General features: G+C 38.2%; 1 protein-coding gene across 5 annotated transcripts in view; it reads right to left on the reverse strand.

The window, feature by feature from the left end:
* The window catches only part of EPHB1 (EPH receptor B1), a 763,406-nt gene that overhangs the window by 112,789 nt on the left and 630,573 nt on the right, over positions 1-20,044 (reverse strand). For all 5 annotated transcript variants that reach the window (XM_069108696.1, XM_069108697.1, XM_069108694.1 and 2 more), the window contains exons 7-9: positions 11,527-11,689; positions 5,878-5,986; positions 1,377-1,441 (exon numbers count right to left, since the gene is read on the reverse strand). In XM_069108696.1, coding sequence (XP_068964797.1) covers positions 1,377-1,441; positions 5,878-5,986; positions 11,527-11,689 — 337 coding nt within the window. The remainder of the gene's footprint in view (positions 1-1,376; positions 1,442-5,877; positions 5,987-11,526; positions 11,690-20,044) is intronic.

Below are 20,044 nucleotides of genomic sequence, written 5' to 3' on the forward strand. Positions count from 1 at the left end.
CTCCTGAGTGAAATAAAGCTAGGAAAGGAAAGGAAAGGGGCAAGTCAGTGAAGTGATATACCAAAAAGCTTTTCCCCCCAAAGAATCACCCTTTAAGAGTTGTTTTAGTCCCCTCTTCCCTGTCTCTGTCTCTCTCTCTCTTTCTTGATTGCTTTCTGTTCACTATGCTAAGAGGAAAAGGACTATATTGTAAATGAAGGGACTTAAATTGGACACTATCTAAAGGAAAAGTCTAGGACAGTATAACCTGTAAGTACTGGAACAGGTTTCTGAGAAAGGCCATGGAATTTCTCTGGAAATCATTTAGAATAGGACATCCACTCATCAGCCAGTAGCAATTTAGGGCCTATCCTACCTGAAGACAGGGGAAGAGATGAGGTGATGTACTGAGGTCTTTTTAAGGCCCTTTTTCTGTGTTTCTGTGATTGTGTGAGTGAAACAACAATTCTACCAAAGTACTACATGTCAAACATGTTAAAGAAATATGACCAGAATTTCTTTGCACTAAAGAGAATTGACATACAGGTGAAGAGAAAAGGAACAGAGTGTTGAGTGAGAAACATTTTTGAAGAAGTCATTTCAAAGAAAAATCCTGGAACATATAATAATACCTTTAGCTACTTGGGCTCTCTTATTTTCTTCACTTCTTAATATTTGTAGAAGACAGAGAGAAAGAGAAAGACAGAAAAAACAGAGGATAGATAGATAGATAGATAGATAGATAGATAGATAGATAGATAGATAGATAGATAGATAGATAGATGGATGGATGGATGGATGGATGGATGGATGGATGGATGGATGGATGGATGGATGGATGGATGGATGGATGGATAGATAGATAGATAGATAGATAGATAGATAGATAGATAGATAGATAGAGATAATCATCTTAATTTGGTTAATGTTTACCAACCCAGTTTTATATGACAAGGCAAGAGATGTTAACATACAGTCTGCTGTTTTATCCTACTGAGCCTGATTTCAAGATTCATTGACTAAAAAGCCAATCATTTTCTACTGTAGGTGTCATTGAGGCCTGCCTAGCAATGCAACAGATAATTTAAAACCAGCAGGGGTCCAATAAGGAAGTCTTCCACCCCGATAGAAAAGAAGACATATAAAATCAGGAACATGCCTCTGTGTGTGTGTGTGTACGTGTGTGCAGTCTAGATACTTAAGGAGGACACAGTGCAATTTTGGGTGATTGGGTATCTTGAAAATGAGAGTGTGTGTGTGTGTGTGTGTGTGAACACAAATGGCACTGATGAACATGAAGGACAACCTTCACCTTGAAAGGAGAGGGAATTTCTACCTGTGCTGGTGGATGACTTGCACATGAGTCAGGACAGAAGGAATATTTCCTTTCTACTTACCCCGTCCTGTGCTGTAATGCTGCAGCTTATCACTATACACGGCCTCTTTGCTGTAAGCACGTTTCCTGAGAACAGAGAAAAAGATCTCTCTTAATTTAGTTAGGAATATTATTCCAATAGCTACAATTATACATAAGATCTCCTATGTAGTCTTACATCAAAATGCTCAAAATCGGGGAGCAGCTTCCAGGATTGTGAATCTGTACACAATTTATTTTTCAAGACTTTTGAAATACTTACTAAAGCTCTAGGCCACCAACCATCAGTCACTCACTCAGGCCAAAAAAAAAAGTTTGGGGTATGTAACAGTTTCTCAAAGACCAACAGAGACCTTGACCTAGAGTGAAAACTGGCTTGGAGATTTGACCACACACTTCTCTGCGGCTGTCCATGCCACAACCTGAAAAAACTAACCAGGGCATCCAGCAGATCATCAGCTTTGCATTATGGAATTGCCCTTGGCTATGGAGATAGTGATATTTGTATGACATGAGGATGAAGATGATAGAAACGGTAATAAAAACTTTTCATGGCTTCAGGGTCAATCCCATTTGTACAGTGACTCAGGATCTTTGTTTCTCCTCCAGTTTCCCCTGCTACCTGCCCCATAGCCTTTTTGGTTTTCATTAGCACCCCAACCATAAGATCAGACTAGGAAAGACAAGGCATGAAACATAAATTGATAAAATATTGTTACATGCTGGCAGTTCTGGGGGAAAAAACCAAAACACACATATAGTGGGGGAATCAGTGGAGATTATTGACCGAAATGAGATTTCGTCAGGCTAGAATCTTGATAAATAGGTTTAAAGGTCTTTAGTGGTTCTCTAGTTCACACCCTTGTGATGTCATTTGTCATTGGTCCTCTTCAAGAACAAAAGACTACTACCATCACCAACAACAGTAACAAATAATTCAGTCTTCCTCCTTTCAGCAACCTCTGTAATGGTTGATAAACAGAGACTTCTGTGGAATACTTCCAATGATGTAGAATTCATTCCCTCACAAGGCAGCCCAATCCATTCCTGAACAGCCTCAAAAGTTCTTTGGGGGGCTAATGCTGCCTTATTTTAACTTCTGTGTACTCATCTTAGTTCTGTTTTCTGGGGCCATATAATAACAACTTACATTAATATAGTATTTTCCAGTTTGCAATGATATGTCCTCAAAAATACCCTGAGATGAAGATGGTACAAAATATTATTATCTCCATTTTAGAGATGAGGAAACTGAGGCTCTGATGAAATAACATTTCCAAGATCAAACAAGTAGTCAGTGGCAAAATTAATACTTGAATTCAGGTCTGATTCTAAGGCCAGAGCTCTTCAACTTAACTACTTTATAACCACCCCAATCCCTCTTCTAGATGAGGTACCTTTATAAACTATTGCTCTGCAGTTTAAATGCCAACTCCTTCCATTAGATACCCTTCCTATGACATGATTTTGGTGCCTTTTGCCATTCTGGTAACCTTCATCTATTTCTCTTTTTGTTTTTCGATGTCCCTCTCAAAACGTAACCTTGGAAAAAAAATACAATTTTCCAGATGTAGATTGGGTAGGTATATTGGGAACAGTCCTTGCTTTGGACATTGCATTTCTATTAAAGTGCCCAAGATTGTATTAAGTATTTCAGTGGTCACCTTATTATTGATTCATATTAATCCTGTATTCCTAAATAGAACCTTTAGGTCTTATTTGTGTGAATTGCTAGTTAGATGTGTTTCTCCTATCCTATCCTTATGTAGCTAATTTTTTAAACCAAAATTTCGAAGTTTTTGTATTTATCCCTCTTATACCCTTTGAATTAGTTTTAGTCCACCAAACCAAACCTTTGAGATCTTTCTGAATATTGATTCTGTTACATAATATATCAGCATCCCTCCTTTTTGGGGTCATCTTGAAATGTGTTAAATATACTATCTATACAGTTATTCAATTTACAAGAAAAGAGTGTACATGTATATATATATACATATATATATATATATATATTCCTGTATTACATCTTTATAACATCTCTCTCTGTTGACATTAATCCAGTAACCAACAGTATTTGGATTTTGTCATTCAACCAATTATGATTCTATTTATTTATTTATTTTTCCTTTTTGGAGGGCAATTGGGGTTAAGTAACTTGCCCAAGGTTACCTGGCTAGTTTTTTTTGTGCGGGTGTCTTGAGGCCGGAACCGAATTTGGGTCCTCCTGACTCCGGGGCTGGCACTTTACTCATTGCGCCACCTACCCACCCTATGATTCTATTTAACTGAACCATAATTCAACTCATATATTTATCTTATCCACCAGAAGAGGAAAATGATAACTGTTGGAAAGGATGTACAAATATTGGTATATTAGGGCACTACTGGTGAAGTTGTGAACTGGTCCAACCATTCTTGAGAACAATTGGGAACTATGTATGCCCAAAGGGCTATAAAACTATGCATACCGTTTGAACCAGCAATAAAGCTACTAGGTCTGTACCCCAAAAATGTCAAAGAAAAAGGAAAAGGGTCATTTGTACAAAAATATTTATAGTAACTCTTCATGGTGGCAAAGATTTGTAAATTGAGGGATTATCCATTAATTGGGGAATGACTGAACAAGTTGTGGTATATGATTGTGACAGAATACTATTGTGCTATAAGAAATAATTAGCAGGGTGATTTCAGAAAAACTTTGAAAAACTTACATGAACTAATGCAAAGTGAAATGATCAGAGCCCCAAGAACACTGTACATAGTAACAGCAATATTGCATGACAATTAACTCCATAATGTAATGATCCAAGACAATTCAAAGGGCTCATGATGAAAAAGGCTATTCGCCTCCAGAGAAAGAACTGATGGAGTCTGAATGAATTTTTTACTTAATTTTTTTTGGGGGGAAGGGTTTGGTCTATGGCTTTATTCACATCATTAATGCAGAAATGTTTTGCACAATTGCACACATATAATCTATATCAGATTGCTTACCATCTCAGGGAGGGGATAGGGGAGTAAAGGAGGGAGAGAATTTGGAATTCAATTTTTTTAATGAATATTAAAAATTATTTTACATGTAATTGGGAAAATATTATTCAGAATAAAATACTTATCCACGAGGATGTCATGAAACATTTTACCAAATATTTTGCTAAAATCTAAGCATACTATGTCTATAGCATTTCCCTAATTTTCCAGGTTCTTTTTGATAAGTTAAATTAGACTATTTAATATGATGATGATGACGATGATAAAAATAATAATAATGATAGCTGATATTTATATGGCACTTACTATGTGCCAGGCACTGTACAGATTGCTTCATAATTATCATCTCAGTTGATCCTCAAAACAATCCTGAGAGGTGGGTACTATTATTATTTTTATTTTATAGACAAGAAAACTGAGGAAAACAAATGTTAAGTGACTTGTCCAGGGTCACACAGCTAACAAGTGTCTGAGGTCATATTTGAACTGGGGTCTTCTTGACTCATGGTTCCCCACTGTGGCATCTACCCGTTCTTAGTGAACCCATGCTGTCTCATAGTAAATTGGGCATGCTTCTTTCATGTGATCACCATTAGATTCTTGAACACCATCCAAAGGCAGCTAGATGGCACAGTAGACATATCACTGGGAAGGCAGGCCTGTGTTCAAAGATGACTTCAGACACTTACCATCTGTGTGATCTTGGACAAGGCACTTAATCTGTGTCCTCGACTCTAAAATGGTGATAGTAGCACCTGCCTCTCAGGGCTGCTGCCAGCCCCAAAAGAGGTAATATTTGTCAAGCTCTTAGCACAGTGCCCACTATATATTACGTGCTGAGTAAATGTTTGTTTCCTTCCCTTCCTTTCCAGCAGCTCAGTTCCTTGAAGACGCAAGAGCTGCTGTGGCTGAAATACCAAAGTTCATCGTTAAAAAGAAGCCATGCAAAGGTATATGCCATTGACCTGAAATGAAAACCCACCTGAGGGATTCCTCTGTCAGCAACTCCCCTCCCTTCTCTCTGCACTTCTTTACTCCTATGTCTTTGATGTCCCAGCTACCTGCTTATCTCTGGATTCCTTAGTTCCCAAAGGGGCTCCCAGATAACTCTCCTGTCTTCAGCTTCCTGGCTCCTATGCACCCTATTTCTTCTAGACTCACTGGCTATCAGTATAGGATGAATACACACATCCCCTGATGTTGTTCAGTCATTTTCAGCCGTGACACCTTTGGGGTTTTCTTGGCAAAGATGCTGGAGTGGTTTGCCATTTCCTTCTCCAGCTCATTTTACAGGTATGGAAATTGAGGCAAACATAGTTAAGTGACTTGCCCAGGGTCACACAGCCCATGGTCTGAGGCCAGATTTAAATTAAAGTCTTCCTGACTCCAGGTCTGGTGTCCTTCAGATGAAGAAATTTAGGCTCAAAGAGTGTGGCTTGCCCAGACGTAACCCTATATCATTGCATTTCTGGAGATGTGTCTAGGAAAAAAATGAAAAAGAAAAAAGGTAAAAAAGGAAGGCCACCTACCTGCTACAGACGATGGAAATGGCCACCAGGGATACGATGAACACCACTCCCGCGGCTGCAGAGCCAGCAATCAGGGGCAGCTGCTCCCTCAGTTCTGACTTGTAATCATCTGGGAGAGAAAGTGCCATTAGAAACATTTGATCTATCTGTTGACTCATACCAGCATAATCAAATCTCTCCATCCAGCTTGGAAAACTATGCTTACCAGCAGCCCCCGTGACTAATACAGGGCTATACATCCAATAAAGATTGACTTTCCTTGGTCAAAGATGAACTATGCTTTTTTTTTTTTAATAAAGCAACTGAGTTCTGAAGAGACCCTCAACCTAGCATTTTGTGAGGCCAAAATCATCTTCTTAAAGTACAGGTCTGGCCACATCAATCCCTTACTCGAAATCTCTATCTCCCTTCTTAGGAAAATTGACTCCTCAGCCTGACCGAGAAGCCTGAATGATCTAGGGCCCACTTGCCTTTCTAATCAATTCACCTAACTGCTCTTCTCACATGCAACATTCCAACCAAACTAGAGTTCTTGCTGTTCCTCAAGCTTTTCCTTCCATCTTCCATCTCTTCCTTCACACAGGTTGCCTTCCCCTTCCCACTTCCCTTTCCCTAGAATACACTCTAATCTCAAGGCTCCATCTTAAAATACTTAATTTTCTTCTGGTTTCAGCTCAGGTGCTGGTAACCATGTGAAATCTCTCCTGATTACCCCAACCCACCCCGAATAATTATTAGCATGTCCCTCTTTCTTATATTATATACCATATTTTAATCAATGCCACTCCCATATTGAATGTAAGCTCCTTGAGCTGAGAAACTAATTTATTTTTTTCAATGTATCCCTAATATCTAGAATAGTGTCTAACACACAGTGGGTGAATATCTGAGATTACACTTGAAAGGCCATTAATTAGAGTTTCATCAGTTATCCAGTCAGAAACTCATGTATCAGCAGAAGCCTGCTGGGACCTGAACTTCCTAGCTTCTTTACATTATAATTCTTGTTCAGTGAGAAGAGGTGTCAAAGGTTTTGCTTTGTTGTTTAAAAAAAATTTTTTTTTGTAAATTCAAAAGTAGAACCATAGAATATTGGAACACGAAGGGAATTAAAAGTCTTCTATTGTAATATATTTATAAATAAAGGCTTTGGCCAAATGAGATTAAATGATAAGCTTAAGATCATGTGACTGATTGGGTGCTAAAAAAAAGTAAATATGCTACTGTGGTTTTAGCCTATGTTATGATCTGGGACTGGAACTCTGATCTGTTAACACCTATCCCTGGTTTCTGTCCACTACATAGTGTCATCTCCCTAGTAATACCTTACATAGAGAGCATCATGTCATGGTTAGAGAACTGCCCTTAGACCCAGGAAAACCTGGGTCCAATATGGGTGATATATACTGGTTCTGTGATTCTGATCATGTCATAGAATCCCTCTGTGCTCTAGACAGCTCTTCACATTGGCAGAAAATATTTCAGTTTGAATTTGTAGAGGGAATTTCCCTACACCAATGAAATTGCAGGTCTAGTCCCTTTCCCTATATGAATCTAAGGTTTCCCAAGTACTTTCCTCACAATCATCCTGTGAAGTAGCTATTACTATATATATATATATATATATATATTGCTTTTTGGAGGGGGGAAGACAGGGCAATCAGGGTTAAGTGACTTGCCCAAGGTCACATGGCTAGTGAGTGTTAAGTGTCTGAAATTTGAACTCAGGTCCTCCTGACTCCAGGGCTGGTGCTCTATTCACTGAACCACCTAGCCACCCCTGAAGTAGCTATTACAAGGACTGTTCTTGTTTATCAGTCCTGCAGCTGTGGCTCAGAGCCTTTATTAACTTGCTCAAAGTCATACATAATACAAAGTCATTCCCAGAGTCTCCAAAGTCTAATAAATTTTAGAGATGAGATTTGAACCCAGGTCTTTTCAATTTCAAGTCCATCCCAAGCATCACTAGCCCACACTGCCACTCCGTGAGTCAGTCCCCCTCAAAAACTCCCCCCCTCCACAGTTTTAATTACATGGATAATTGCATCAACTTTCAAATTGACTTTCCTTACAAGTAATTATGGATGACCCATGTAAACCTCCTTAGTTATTTCAATTCAACATACATCTATTTTTTATTTTAAATTTTAATTAATTTTTTTCAACATCCATTTACTAAGTGCTTACTATATGCCACACATCTTGTTGGGTGCTAGAAATGCAAGGATGGAAAGCAACACAGTTTCTTCTCTTGAGGAGAAATCTAATTTAAAATCTAATTGAAAGTACATGGATAAGTAAATAAAGCACAGGGTTTCTATTCAGAGAACTGGCCTCAGAATCAGGAATTCTGCCTCTGAAAAATAATGACCCTAGGCAAGCCACTTAACTTCTCAGTGCTCTAGGCAACTGTTTAGATTCCAGATTCTTTCCAATCTAAAACTGTAGATTGAAAAGAAAGTACCAATCTGCATTGAAAGAGGCAGTTTCCCCATCTTGGACTTAGCTATATCAGTGAAATCACTGGGCTAGTTCCCTGTCTCTATCCCTATACAAAAGAAATATCCCTTCTGACATTTACTAGCTGTGTGATCCTAGGTCAGTCACTAAACCTCAGCCATCATCTATAGAATAATGACATTGGACTAGATGACCTCCTTGGTTCCTTCCAGTTCTAGACCTTCGATCCTATTAAATATGAATTTCATAGTAATTTCATGGGGGAGAGGGCAGGAACATCTGGGACAATCAGGAAAGGTCTCCTATAGAAGGTAGTATTTCAACTCACCCCTAGGTGAAGCTAGGGGTTCCCAGAGGCACAGATGAGTAGGAATGACACTCTAGGAATCAGGTGAAGCCTTTGTAAAATCATAGAGACAAGTTAGGGAATGTCATTTATGTGGAAGGATGTGTTAGAGTCAGTATTAGAAAGCAATGGGATATGGCAAACACAAAGAAACCTCTGTTGAAGAAGATGTCTTTAGGGTCAGGTGTAAAGGCAGGGAGTGGAAACCATAATAAGACTAATGAATTGGGGACACAATAGAGGATGGGGTGGGGGCAGTGAGGGACAGGGGATGACAAAGGAGAAAAAAAAGCAGAACCATGAGGAGAGACTCAGGTGTCAGGGCACAGAGGGGAATTTCAGAGTTCAAATTCTTAGAGGTGGAAGCAAGTTGGAGTGATACTGAGGCCTGGGTAGCAGGGGTCCAGATACAAGTGATGTTTGTGTAGTTGGGGAAACTGATGAATGGAGAGGTCAGGAAGGTAGAAAAGTCATATATCTGAATTCTGAAGTCTCTGAGGATGGGGTTAGAGTTGGGAGTAGAGAAGAAGACTGTAGTCTAGCTCCTGAAATAATTGAGGAAAGGGAGAGATTCATTCCATCGCTTAATAGACAGCAATGAGAAGGATCAAGCCTAAGTAATATAATCAATTGACATGAAGTTCAAAAAGAAATGGTTTGGTGGGACTAAGAATAATATCTCCAATTTAACCATTTTTCAGTTTTCTCTCTATTGACTATTCAACATAGCTGCCAACTTTAAGCCTTCTTGAGAGAAATGTGTTACTTTTTGATTTGTCTCATTTAATCTAGTAGGAAACATTTCTTAGTGCATCCCTGAATCAAATACTCGGCTTTGAATCCTGGGTAATTCCATGAAGCCAATGTGTACATGATGACCAAAGAATTCTGCGAGAGAAGGTTCTGGAACTTTTATTAGCATCTTCAGTGCTCCTTAGTAATTTGTCCAACTTCAGTTCTACAGCCTTCTCCCCCCCTTTTTTTTCTAAAGGGACATAGTATTCACCTAAAATATACCTTAAAGAATATTATGTAAGAGCTGATAATCAATATCTTTCCTGGCTTTCTTTTCTGCTTCCTATGAAAGCTAAAATGTTCAAGGAGCGAGGCTGATTGGACCTCAATTGATTCATTTGAATATTTCAAAGGAAGACTGTGCTAAACTTCTGTTTAAGGAGAAGGCATCTGAACACATAAAATAACCACTGGCAAAGCTACAAAGAAAGAAAACAGCAACTAGGGAAATAGGAATTTATTATTTATTATATAAAAATATATTGTATAATATTAATTAATTATATATAAAAATAATAAAACAATTAATTGATTATTTTTATGATAAGAATTTATTAAGAATTATTAATGAGAACACTTACAAATCAAAGGCAAAAAAGTACTAGATGGAGAAAAAGCAAGGTGAGACTTTTTTTTTCCTCTTTAGGAGCCTTATTGTAGGATTGGGAATATTTCGATAGAAAAAATGGTTACTATCTCATAGTAGAGTTCTTTGACCTAAACCTTGGGCTATTGGGGAGTGAAATTATTATAATAGCTAGCATTTATATAGCATCATGAATTATTTATAATATTGAATATATTAAGTACAGCCTTATATAACATATATAATATTAAATGTATAATGTGTATATATATATATTTAAAGTTTCCTAAGCAATTTACAAATATTAATTCATTTTATTCTCACAGCAGTCCTGGCAATTAGATGTTGGCTGTTATTAGTCCAATTTTTTTTTAACAGATGAGGAAACTCAGGAAGACAGTGGTGAAATGGCTTGCCCAGGATATTAGAGGTACTAAGCATGTGAGGCTGGATTTGAATTCAGTATCACTCCAGTCAGATCATTAGGGAGTCAAGTCTGCTTGCTCTTTCCTAGGGACTTGGGATTACTCAAGAAGGTTCTCGGTTCAGGCAGCTAGGAGGTATAGTGGTTAGAATACTACACTTGATGTTAAAAAGACTTGAGTTCAAATCTGGCCTCAGATATTTACTAGCTGTGTGACCCTGGACAAGCAAAAAACCTCTGTCTGCCTCAGCTCCCTTGACTGTAAAATGGGAATAATACAAGTACCTACTTTCAAGGGGTTATTGTGTGGATAAAATGAAATAATTTTTGTAAGGCATTTTGCAAACCCTAAAGTACTATATACATGTTGTTGTTGTGGTTTATTATTATTATTCACAGAATCATAATGAAGAGATGGATGACAAATCATTGCACTAGAGATACAAAGGATGAAGAAGTCGTCTTATCCAGCACTCTCAATTTTACAGATAAGCAAAGTGAGTCGCAGAAATGTTAAATGATTTGTCCAATCTCATATAGGTAGCATCAGATACAGGTTCTGACTCCAGGGTACCCCATAAATGAGCAGTGATTTAAAGAATTAAGAGTCAGGTTGACATTCACTCAAAATCCACTATTCTTAAAGTGTCCTTTCTCCCTATTTTATCTCTGTTTTATTGAATAGCAGCACTGTTCAGGTCAGTTTTGATATACAAGTAAACAGATTCCCATATGTTCACCATGTGGAAACAAGCTTCAAACCCAAATTCAATTAGATGCTGGGGATGAAGTAGGAGGGAGGGGAAACATAACTGAAAGATTGAAAACAGATTCCTCTTCCAGCTGGTGATTAATCAAATATCCCCGCACACCACTAGTTCCTCTCCAAGTTGGCCTATTGGGAAATGGACTCTGAAGAGAGAATTTAACTTAAACCCAATTATAGGTTGACATTTTAGCAGCCAGTGCAATTTCTCTCTGTCCTCTTCTGCATTTTCTCCCCACCCTCTTCTTCCACTGGCCAAGCACCCCACTCACCATCTGTCAGTGTCTGGAAGCACATTTTCCCACTGTATTTGCCATAACCGGCAACTGTTCGAGCTCTCACTTGAACCACATAAACCATGCCAGGTCGAAGCCCATCAATCCGAGCTGTATTGGTCTGACTCTTTGCCATTGAAGAGTTGAATTCGTTCTGTTCCTTCATAATATAGAGAGGAAGAAAAGTATTCATTGGTTACACAGAGAAGCAAAAAATGCATCCACCCACCAACATCCTGGTCTCCTCTTTAACACACAGGCGAAGATGACCACTTTGTCACCTCTTGTAGGGTAGAGATGAAGCCCAGACCTGTGATTTCAGTGGTGTAGGGAAATGCTAGTGATGAGTTCCCTCTACCAATGCAGCTCAGTGTACCTAACATAGCACTTTAGAGACCTGCCTGGAGCATTGAGAAGCTAAGTGACTTGCCTCATAAAGATGATTGGATCTATCCAAAGAAAAACATACATATGGAATGTGTCACTATGATGATTCTCTACTGCTTTCTTTCCATGGATATTTATGTTTTATTTGAATTTAGGTTTTCCTTTTTTGGCTCATACTTGTGATTACAATGGTATGGGGACTTTCTAGTAAGAAAATCCTCCAGACCAATGCATTTAAAAGCTAGTGCTTTTCAAGATTTGCCTGAGAACACTGGAAATTGAAGTGACTTGTCCAGGGTCACATAACAAATATGTGGGACTTGAACTCGGGTCATCCTGACTTGAGGCTATCTCACTGTCCACTATCCCATGCTGCTTCAGCAGAGATATTATCTATGGGATAAAGGAAATTTAAGGAATTGACTGAGCTATCTTGAGGGATGGTTCATTCAAATATATATACATATATATTTCCTTATTGGGTAGGACAAAGAACATGCCAAACTATGCATCATTTGCATGAGTACTTAATACTTATCTGGTGATTTCAGGGTTTTTTTTTTGCTTTTTTTTGGAGATTATAGTTTTTAAAAAGGGCTTTTACATCTATTAAATCAAATGAGATAATATATCTAAAGTGCTCTGCAAACCTCAAAGAAATATATAAATACTAGTTGTCATTTTTACAAAAAAAAATACAAACTATCTTAAATTCATATCAACAAACTTCAACTTAGTTCTTAATACTTCTTGTCAATCATTTTATTCATCTTCCCCCCTCACCTGTCTCTCTGTCTCTGTGTATCTCTGTCTCTGTCTCTCTGTCTCTCTCTCTCCCCTCCTCATACTTTGCCATAAAGAATAAAAACATGCTGTCACTTCCTTCTTATACTAATCTCTTTATCTCTATACATCCCTTTCCTTATATTTCTCTAACATCTCCAATCCCTTCTTCCTTTCTGGCTACTTCCCTCATGCCTTTGAACATACATGATTCTTAGACTCAACATTGAGCTCTTCCTGTACCTCTCCAGTTCACCATTCTATCCCTTTCCTTTGAATGGATGCCTATATTCTTGAATGATTTGACTACACTTGCATTCCCTGTCGTCCATCCTGTCCAGATGGATACTTTTATGAATCAATAATTTCTCTGGCAGATATATTCCCTCGTCCAGTTCATATCAGAACCTCACCAACTTCTGTATTTGCTGCTACGAATAGAACTTGTAATCTGCCCTTACCATAGCTACAGTTCTAAGATGTCTTTAAGTTTCATTTGTAGCAGGAATGTCAATACAGATAGAGTTCAGTGGCTTCGGTAGCCTATCAGCTTACGGGTTGTAGAAAAAGACCTCACATTATATATGCCAGAAGTTAAATTAATGTTTGTACTTGGTCTAGGAACTACGCAATTCTTAACATTGTTGAAATAGTAGAAGGAGGGGGAAGAGACCACTAGATCACCTCTCCTAAAATACTTTTATTATGTCATTTTAATAAAAACTTAACAAACAGCTCCCTATTTCCAGATGGATTAGCTCCAATCTCTTACATTTAATATCCAAACCTCTTTCTTATCTGGCCGACTCTTATCTATACAATCTTATCTCTACATTGTTCCCTAACGTGAATTCTCCACTAATCTCATTACCATTCCCTTGCTCCCTCTTATGTGGTTGCACCTTATAAATTCTCCTCTGACCTTTGTCTCCAATAGAGGCAATGCAATGAAATGTCCCTGAGGTTGGGGATGGTTTCATTTTTGTCTCTGTACTCTCACTGCCTGGCACCTAGCAGACCCTTAAATGCCAGTTGTACTGATTACTATTTCCACTTGATGACATTATCCCCCATTCCTGGAAAATCGTATCTTCTTAGGGGCAGCTACATGGTGCAGTGAATAGAGCACCAGCCCTGGAATCAGGAGGACCTGTGTTCAAATCCAGCCCCTGATATTTGACACTAGCTGCATGACCTTACACAAGTCACTTAACCCTGACTGCCTCGTCTCCCCCCTCCCAAACAAACAAAAAACCCTGCATCTTCTCTCTGTGGAGTCAAACCCATCAATCCTTCAAATCCTAGCTCAAGCCCTCACCTCTTCTGTAAATCCTCCTCTCATTTTTCTAGTTCACAACAAGCTCCTTTAATGCTGATTAGCTGTGCTGGAAAATCAGCACCTTATTAGACACTATCCTTTTAGCTAATTGTCTGTACTGCACAATTTAGTGCTGTGGCATAAATTATCTTGTTCTCTAATTGCTTCATGTGTACATCTTTTCTTCCTAAGTAGATTAGAAGCCTCTAGTGTACAGGGGCCATCATTTATATTTCTCATCCTTTACACTTCTTTTGTACCCTCAAGCCTTCACTTTATCAAGGGGCCTAGCACATCAGAAAGTCTGTCCATCACAAGGGAGGTCTCACTTGGCATACTAAAAACCTTCCAGGGCTCTTACTTTTTCCTGGGTGATTTATCTGGAGATATATATGTAGAAGGACTGATCAACACAGTTGGAGACAATGTAGGAGGAATAGATCATACTAGAGATGACAGAATCAAGATTCAAGATTATCTAAATAAGTAAGGCTGGATCCCTGGGCTAAAGTCAATAAAATAAAATTCGCTAGGGAATAAATGCTAAGCCAGTGATTTAGGTTCTAAAATTTATTAATTACAGAACATTAGGATCAAGGAGGCCTGATGTGATACCAAGATTTTTGTAAAAAGACTAGGGTTTTTAGAATGGCAAATTTAACATGAGTGAGAAGTATGATATGGCTAGATTTAAAAAAAAATCTTGAAATTTTAATCTTTATAGAATTATGATATCTACATTATATTTACATGACAAGTCTTTGTTCTTAGATTACAAGTGGTTTAAGTGTCCCTCTCTCTTTTGTTCTGGTCAGAATATATCTGGAATACACTACTTAATTCCTAGGTACTACATTTGAAGAGATACTTTGGTAGACAAGAGAACATGCAAAGGACTGAAATTGCAAGGACCATGGGAGCCATATCCTAAGAAGAAAAGTTGAATTAACTAAGGATGTTTCACTAGGACAAGAGCAAAATAAGAGGAGATAATTTCTGTTTTCAAATATTTGAAGAACTGTTTTGTAGAAGAAGGAATTTATGTTGTTTAAGCTATTCTCACTAAAGCAACGGTAGAATTTGCAAAGAAGTTAATTTGGGCTTAATATAAGGATGTGTTTTCTAACCACCAGAGCTGTCCCTCAATGGAATAAGTTGGTACAGGTAGAAGTAAGGTCATCACTGGGCATATTTAAGCAAAGGCTAGATAAAGTCAGAAAGGTTATGCTAAATAAACTATACTTAGGAGGTTGGACAAGGTGACCTCTGATATCTCTTCTAATTCTAATTCTTAACATCAGTGATTCTTCCTTTCCTATCATTGGCAACAGTAATTTTTTGAAGCATCTATCATGGCTCTCTTTGTATTAATCCACCAGATAAAGTGAAACCAAGATAAACTGTATGCAACCTTAAAAATATGAATGAAATCCCATTTAAGCAAAATAAAAGAACAGGTTAAGTTCTTTTATTTTTGATAGGCTCCTGCTGAAACCAATATTTATTTCAATAAATGGAGCATTATTTGAGATTTGTGGGTTTTTATAATATCATTTGGTGTCATGGAATTTATGTTGATCAGCAAACTTTTTGGTAATGGGGACAAGTGGTAGACTGATGTCTATAGGGAACTCCTGGTGAAGAAATTCCCTTCTGCCAATGTAGATTAGCTATGTCTCTGCAATTTATACTAATTAAAAATTGCACAGGGCACTGAGAGTTTAAGTAACTTGAGTAGGGCCACACAACTAGCATGTGACAGTTCAGAGACAAACCTAGATATTCTTCATTCAATGTCTGCTTACTTAAGCCATTATGCCTTACCACCTCTTACCAAACATTGGCTCATGATTTTTCATTATCTCAGCCTTTCTTCTGGGTGTACTGGATTTATAATAAAGACTAATGCTTGTACCGGACCAAATTGTATTGAGGGGTTGGATTTCATTTGTATAGAAAATCCCCAGATGAGAAAACTCTCTTTACCAAAGGAGTTCTTAGTGAATTGCCTAGAGCACAGAGGGTAAATGCTTTATTCAAGATTCTAACATGTCAAAGGTGGGATCTGAACAAAGCTCCTCCTGGATTTGAAGCTACCTCTCTCTACCCACTATACTACACTGCCTCATACTGTTATTAGACTCGGGGAAATGAAAGCCAATTGATTGGCAAGGCTATATCTGGCAAAGCTAGTTTCACAAACACATAGGAGTACAACATGCTCTTGAGTTCATCATTTGATACAACCTATCAAGCACAAGACATTATCATGCACTGAAATAGAGTTTCTTTGGGAAAATGAGCTTGGAATTTAAGGGGTTGAAATTCCCAAAGCCAGAACCAGCCCAGACTAGTAGAGATTATTATGAAGATACATTAAACCTCTGAGTGCTTAATCTTTGAGGCAGCCAAGAGCAAATGTGGCTTCTCCATCCATGGCCTGCCTAGGAGCGCTGACATAAGGAGAGAAAAGTGTGACAAGAGTAAACAAAGGGAGAAGATAAATGAAAATGTGTTAAAATGGGAAAGGAGATGAACAGGATCGAGCCACAGGGACTGTCATTAGCTTGGTACTGTTTGACTTCTTTATTAATGAGCTTGTAGGGAGGTGAGATGCATATTAATTCTGTTGAAGGGAACTGGAACTGAGAGGTGACAAAGGCATAAGTGAAGAGAGAGCATCAGAGGGAGGAGGAAGCCTAGGAGATTAAAAATGGCAACAGGAGCATCACAACATGGGATTCAAAATAATAAAAAAAATTCTATCCTTATAGGGGAAGCTCCAAGCAAGGATAATTAATAAAGCAAGCATGTGATATAATGGAAAGAACATTTGACTTAGAGTCAAAAGACATGGGTCTAAGTCACATGATTGACATTCATTAGCCATTAGGGGTTTTAAGGAAGCCAAGCTTCGACTGGTTAAGCCTCAGTTTCCTCATTTATAAATGCAGATAATAACACTTGCATTCACTTAAACACTGATTGGGCCTCACAGGACCTTTGGTTCCAAGTCATACAGATTCAATATCAGAAGAAAGATTTGGGGGGCGGCCACAAAACAGCACTGGCTCCAGTGTCAGGATGACCTGGGGATCAAATCCTGACTCAGGTACTCAGCACCACACCCAGAAATAACTGGCCGTGTAACCTTGAGCAAGTTACTTAACACTGATTGCTTTAAAAAAAAAAAAGGATTTGAACCTGAGCCCTCTGATGCCCCAGTGGCAAGCCTTTTCCACTCTGCTAAATCAAGATGCAATTGTAAGGATCCAATGACACAATGCTACAAAGTGATATATAAAGGCATGAACATATATTATTAATTATATTATTAATGATAGACACATAGAAATGTATATTATTAATGATAGGTACATACAAAACAAACAAACAGGATTTATTCCTTCAGGGTAGTCTTTGGAATTAAGAACTCCAATTGTGGACATTTACTGAGTTTAATTTTAGGAATTTTAGACAGTCATCTAAAACTAGGACTACAGGGTCAATTCAGAGCATGTGGGCGAATGCAATAACTCAGTTGATCCATTTGGAGCAATGACTAAGATATTCAGAATCAGAGGAATACTTGAGGGATGGAAATGTTGGAAGTGACAATAATATTAACAAAACTAATAGTATTGTTAAAAACCAATAGAATGTAATCTCCTGAATGGCAAGGACTTTCATTTTTGTCTTTGTATCCTGGGTATCTAGTATAGTGTTCATTCTTAATAAAGCCCATAGTTCATACTTAATAAATGTGCATTGAGAATGAATTGGATTCATAATAATAATATCTAGCAAGTGTATAGCACATACTATGTACTATATAGGAAGTATGCTAAGTACTTTACAAATATTATCTCATTTGATCCTCACAACCCTGGAAGGTAGAAGCTACTATTATCCTCATTTACAGATGAGGAAACTGAGGCAGAAAGTGATTAAGTGATTTGCCCAAGGTCACACAGTGAGTAAGGAGGTAGAATTCGAACTCAGGTCTTCTTCATTCCTGGCTCGATGATCTATTTACTGAGCTAATTGAGTGATTGGAGAATAATGATGAAGGTGTAGATCAAATGAACTATATAGGCAGGTCAACTTGGTTTCTAGCACACTGTCAGCAGATGAACAACTCTACTTCTGCAAAGAATTTCAATATGGGCCCATGACAGACTGTGTGTTTGTCCTCAGAAAACTGGTCTAACTTAGCTCAGGAAAGCTTATTACCAGAAAGTTGGACACCAGCTGAATACATTCTTCAGCATCAATGGGGATTGTCTAATTGGATGTGGAGGACTAATGATCTAACAGTAGTGAAGGGAATGGCTACACCATTGAAATCTGGGGTCTTTTAAAAGAGCAAAATATTGTTATTAATTATTTTTGTCGTTATTAACAAAATAATGTCACCACAGCCAATAATAATGTCACCACATCCTTTTATATAGCCCTTCATATCTTTTTGAAGAACTTTCACTATATAATCCTTTCCTCTTGTCACACGGGATAGTTTGGGACAGCTTCATCAATTTAATAGCCAAAGATTTTTATTTCAAAATGGAATCAAAAAGTTCCACAGTGACATACAAAGGCATAACTTGCAGGATCATTTGCCAAAATACTGCTGAGCAGGCTGGTGCCTTGGCACAGAAATTCCCCTGCCTCTGAAGAAAACTCCTCTATTCTCTGGAGTTTAGAGAAATAATGTGCTTCACTGAGGTGTAGAAAAAGCCTCAGGCAGTGAGCTGTTGCATGCCCATGTTGATAATTAGTATAAATTATAGACAAGTAGGAGAAGTTGCATTAACAGAGAAAATAAGCCTTTCTTCAGTAGCAGGAATTAATAGCAATTCCAGCTTGCACCTGGAGGAGATTTTAACTTCTTTCAGGGTGGTGGGATAGTATAGAGGTGAGAAGGTGGCAACAAGAGTGAGTTTCATCATTTTGTTCAAGAATATGTCAGTCCTATTTATGAAGCATAGAGGTGATGAATGGGCTTAACTGGGCAAAAATTATGGGAATTCAAGCTTTGAAGGGAACTCAGAAAGCATTTAGTCTAATGTCTCCATTTTACAGAGGAAGAAACTGAGGCCAATAGATATGGACTTTGGTGCCCAAGTCAAGTAAGGACTAGGTAGGTGGAATGCAAACCCAAGTCCTCTAACTCGTGTCTTTTCCTGCAATACCACTATTCCTCCAATGCTATAAGTGAGGTTTGTCTTCTTCCATGACTTTATTCTCTCCCTTCTGCTTTCTTCCTCCCCTTCAACGGGACCCCCTTCTCCCTCATAGCCCCAGCATAGGTGGTTGGTGCCATCTTGTTTCCTTCACTCTCCCCTTTCAAAATTTGGACTGATAAGCCAATTCACCTTAATGGATTGGTAAATGGTGTTGGATGATTTCAGGGAAAAAGTCGATTCTGATCCTGCCTAAGACATTAACTGTGTGAGCCTAGGCACATCGCTCAACTTCTCTTACTTTCAATTCCTCATCTATAAAATGAGAGGAATGGACTGGATGATTTCTAACGTTCTTTGTAAGTTCTAATGTTACAATATTGGGAGTTATTGTTAATGGTAAAATGGAAAAATCCTTAAGCCAAAAGAACAACTGGTTAATTATAGGGTTGGGGAGAGGAAAGTTGTTTTCTCTGTATTTGGTGGGAGAATGGGGGAACAGGGAACAGGAGGAAAATTTTGTTTGTTGGTTTATTTGTTTGTTTTTTGGTACTACTGAAATATCCTCTGTAAGTTGCTGATAATTTTGAACTGTGTAGAAAATCTACTCAGACAGCAGTTTTAGCTTAAATTCCATTCTTGCAAACTCAGAAGGCTCTTTGCCTGCTTGGTTGTCAAATAAAGAAATATTTAGTAAAGAAAAAGGAGAAGGATGAGGAGGAGGAAGAGGAGGAGGGGGAGAAGAAGGAGGAGGAGGAGAAGAAACAGCAGCAGCAGAAGAAGAAGGAGGAGGAGGAGGAGAAACAGCAGCAGCAGAAGAAGGAGGAGGAGGAGGAGGAAGAGG

Source organism: Petaurus breviceps, unplaced genomic scaffold (genome assembly GCF_028583685.1).
Source record: "Petaurus breviceps papuanus isolate PSGF00001 unplaced genomic scaffold, PetGlider_PUasm1.0 90424, whole genome shotgun sequence".
NCBI lineage: Eukaryota > Metazoa > Chordata > Mammalia > Diprotodontia > Petauridae > Petaurus > Petaurus breviceps.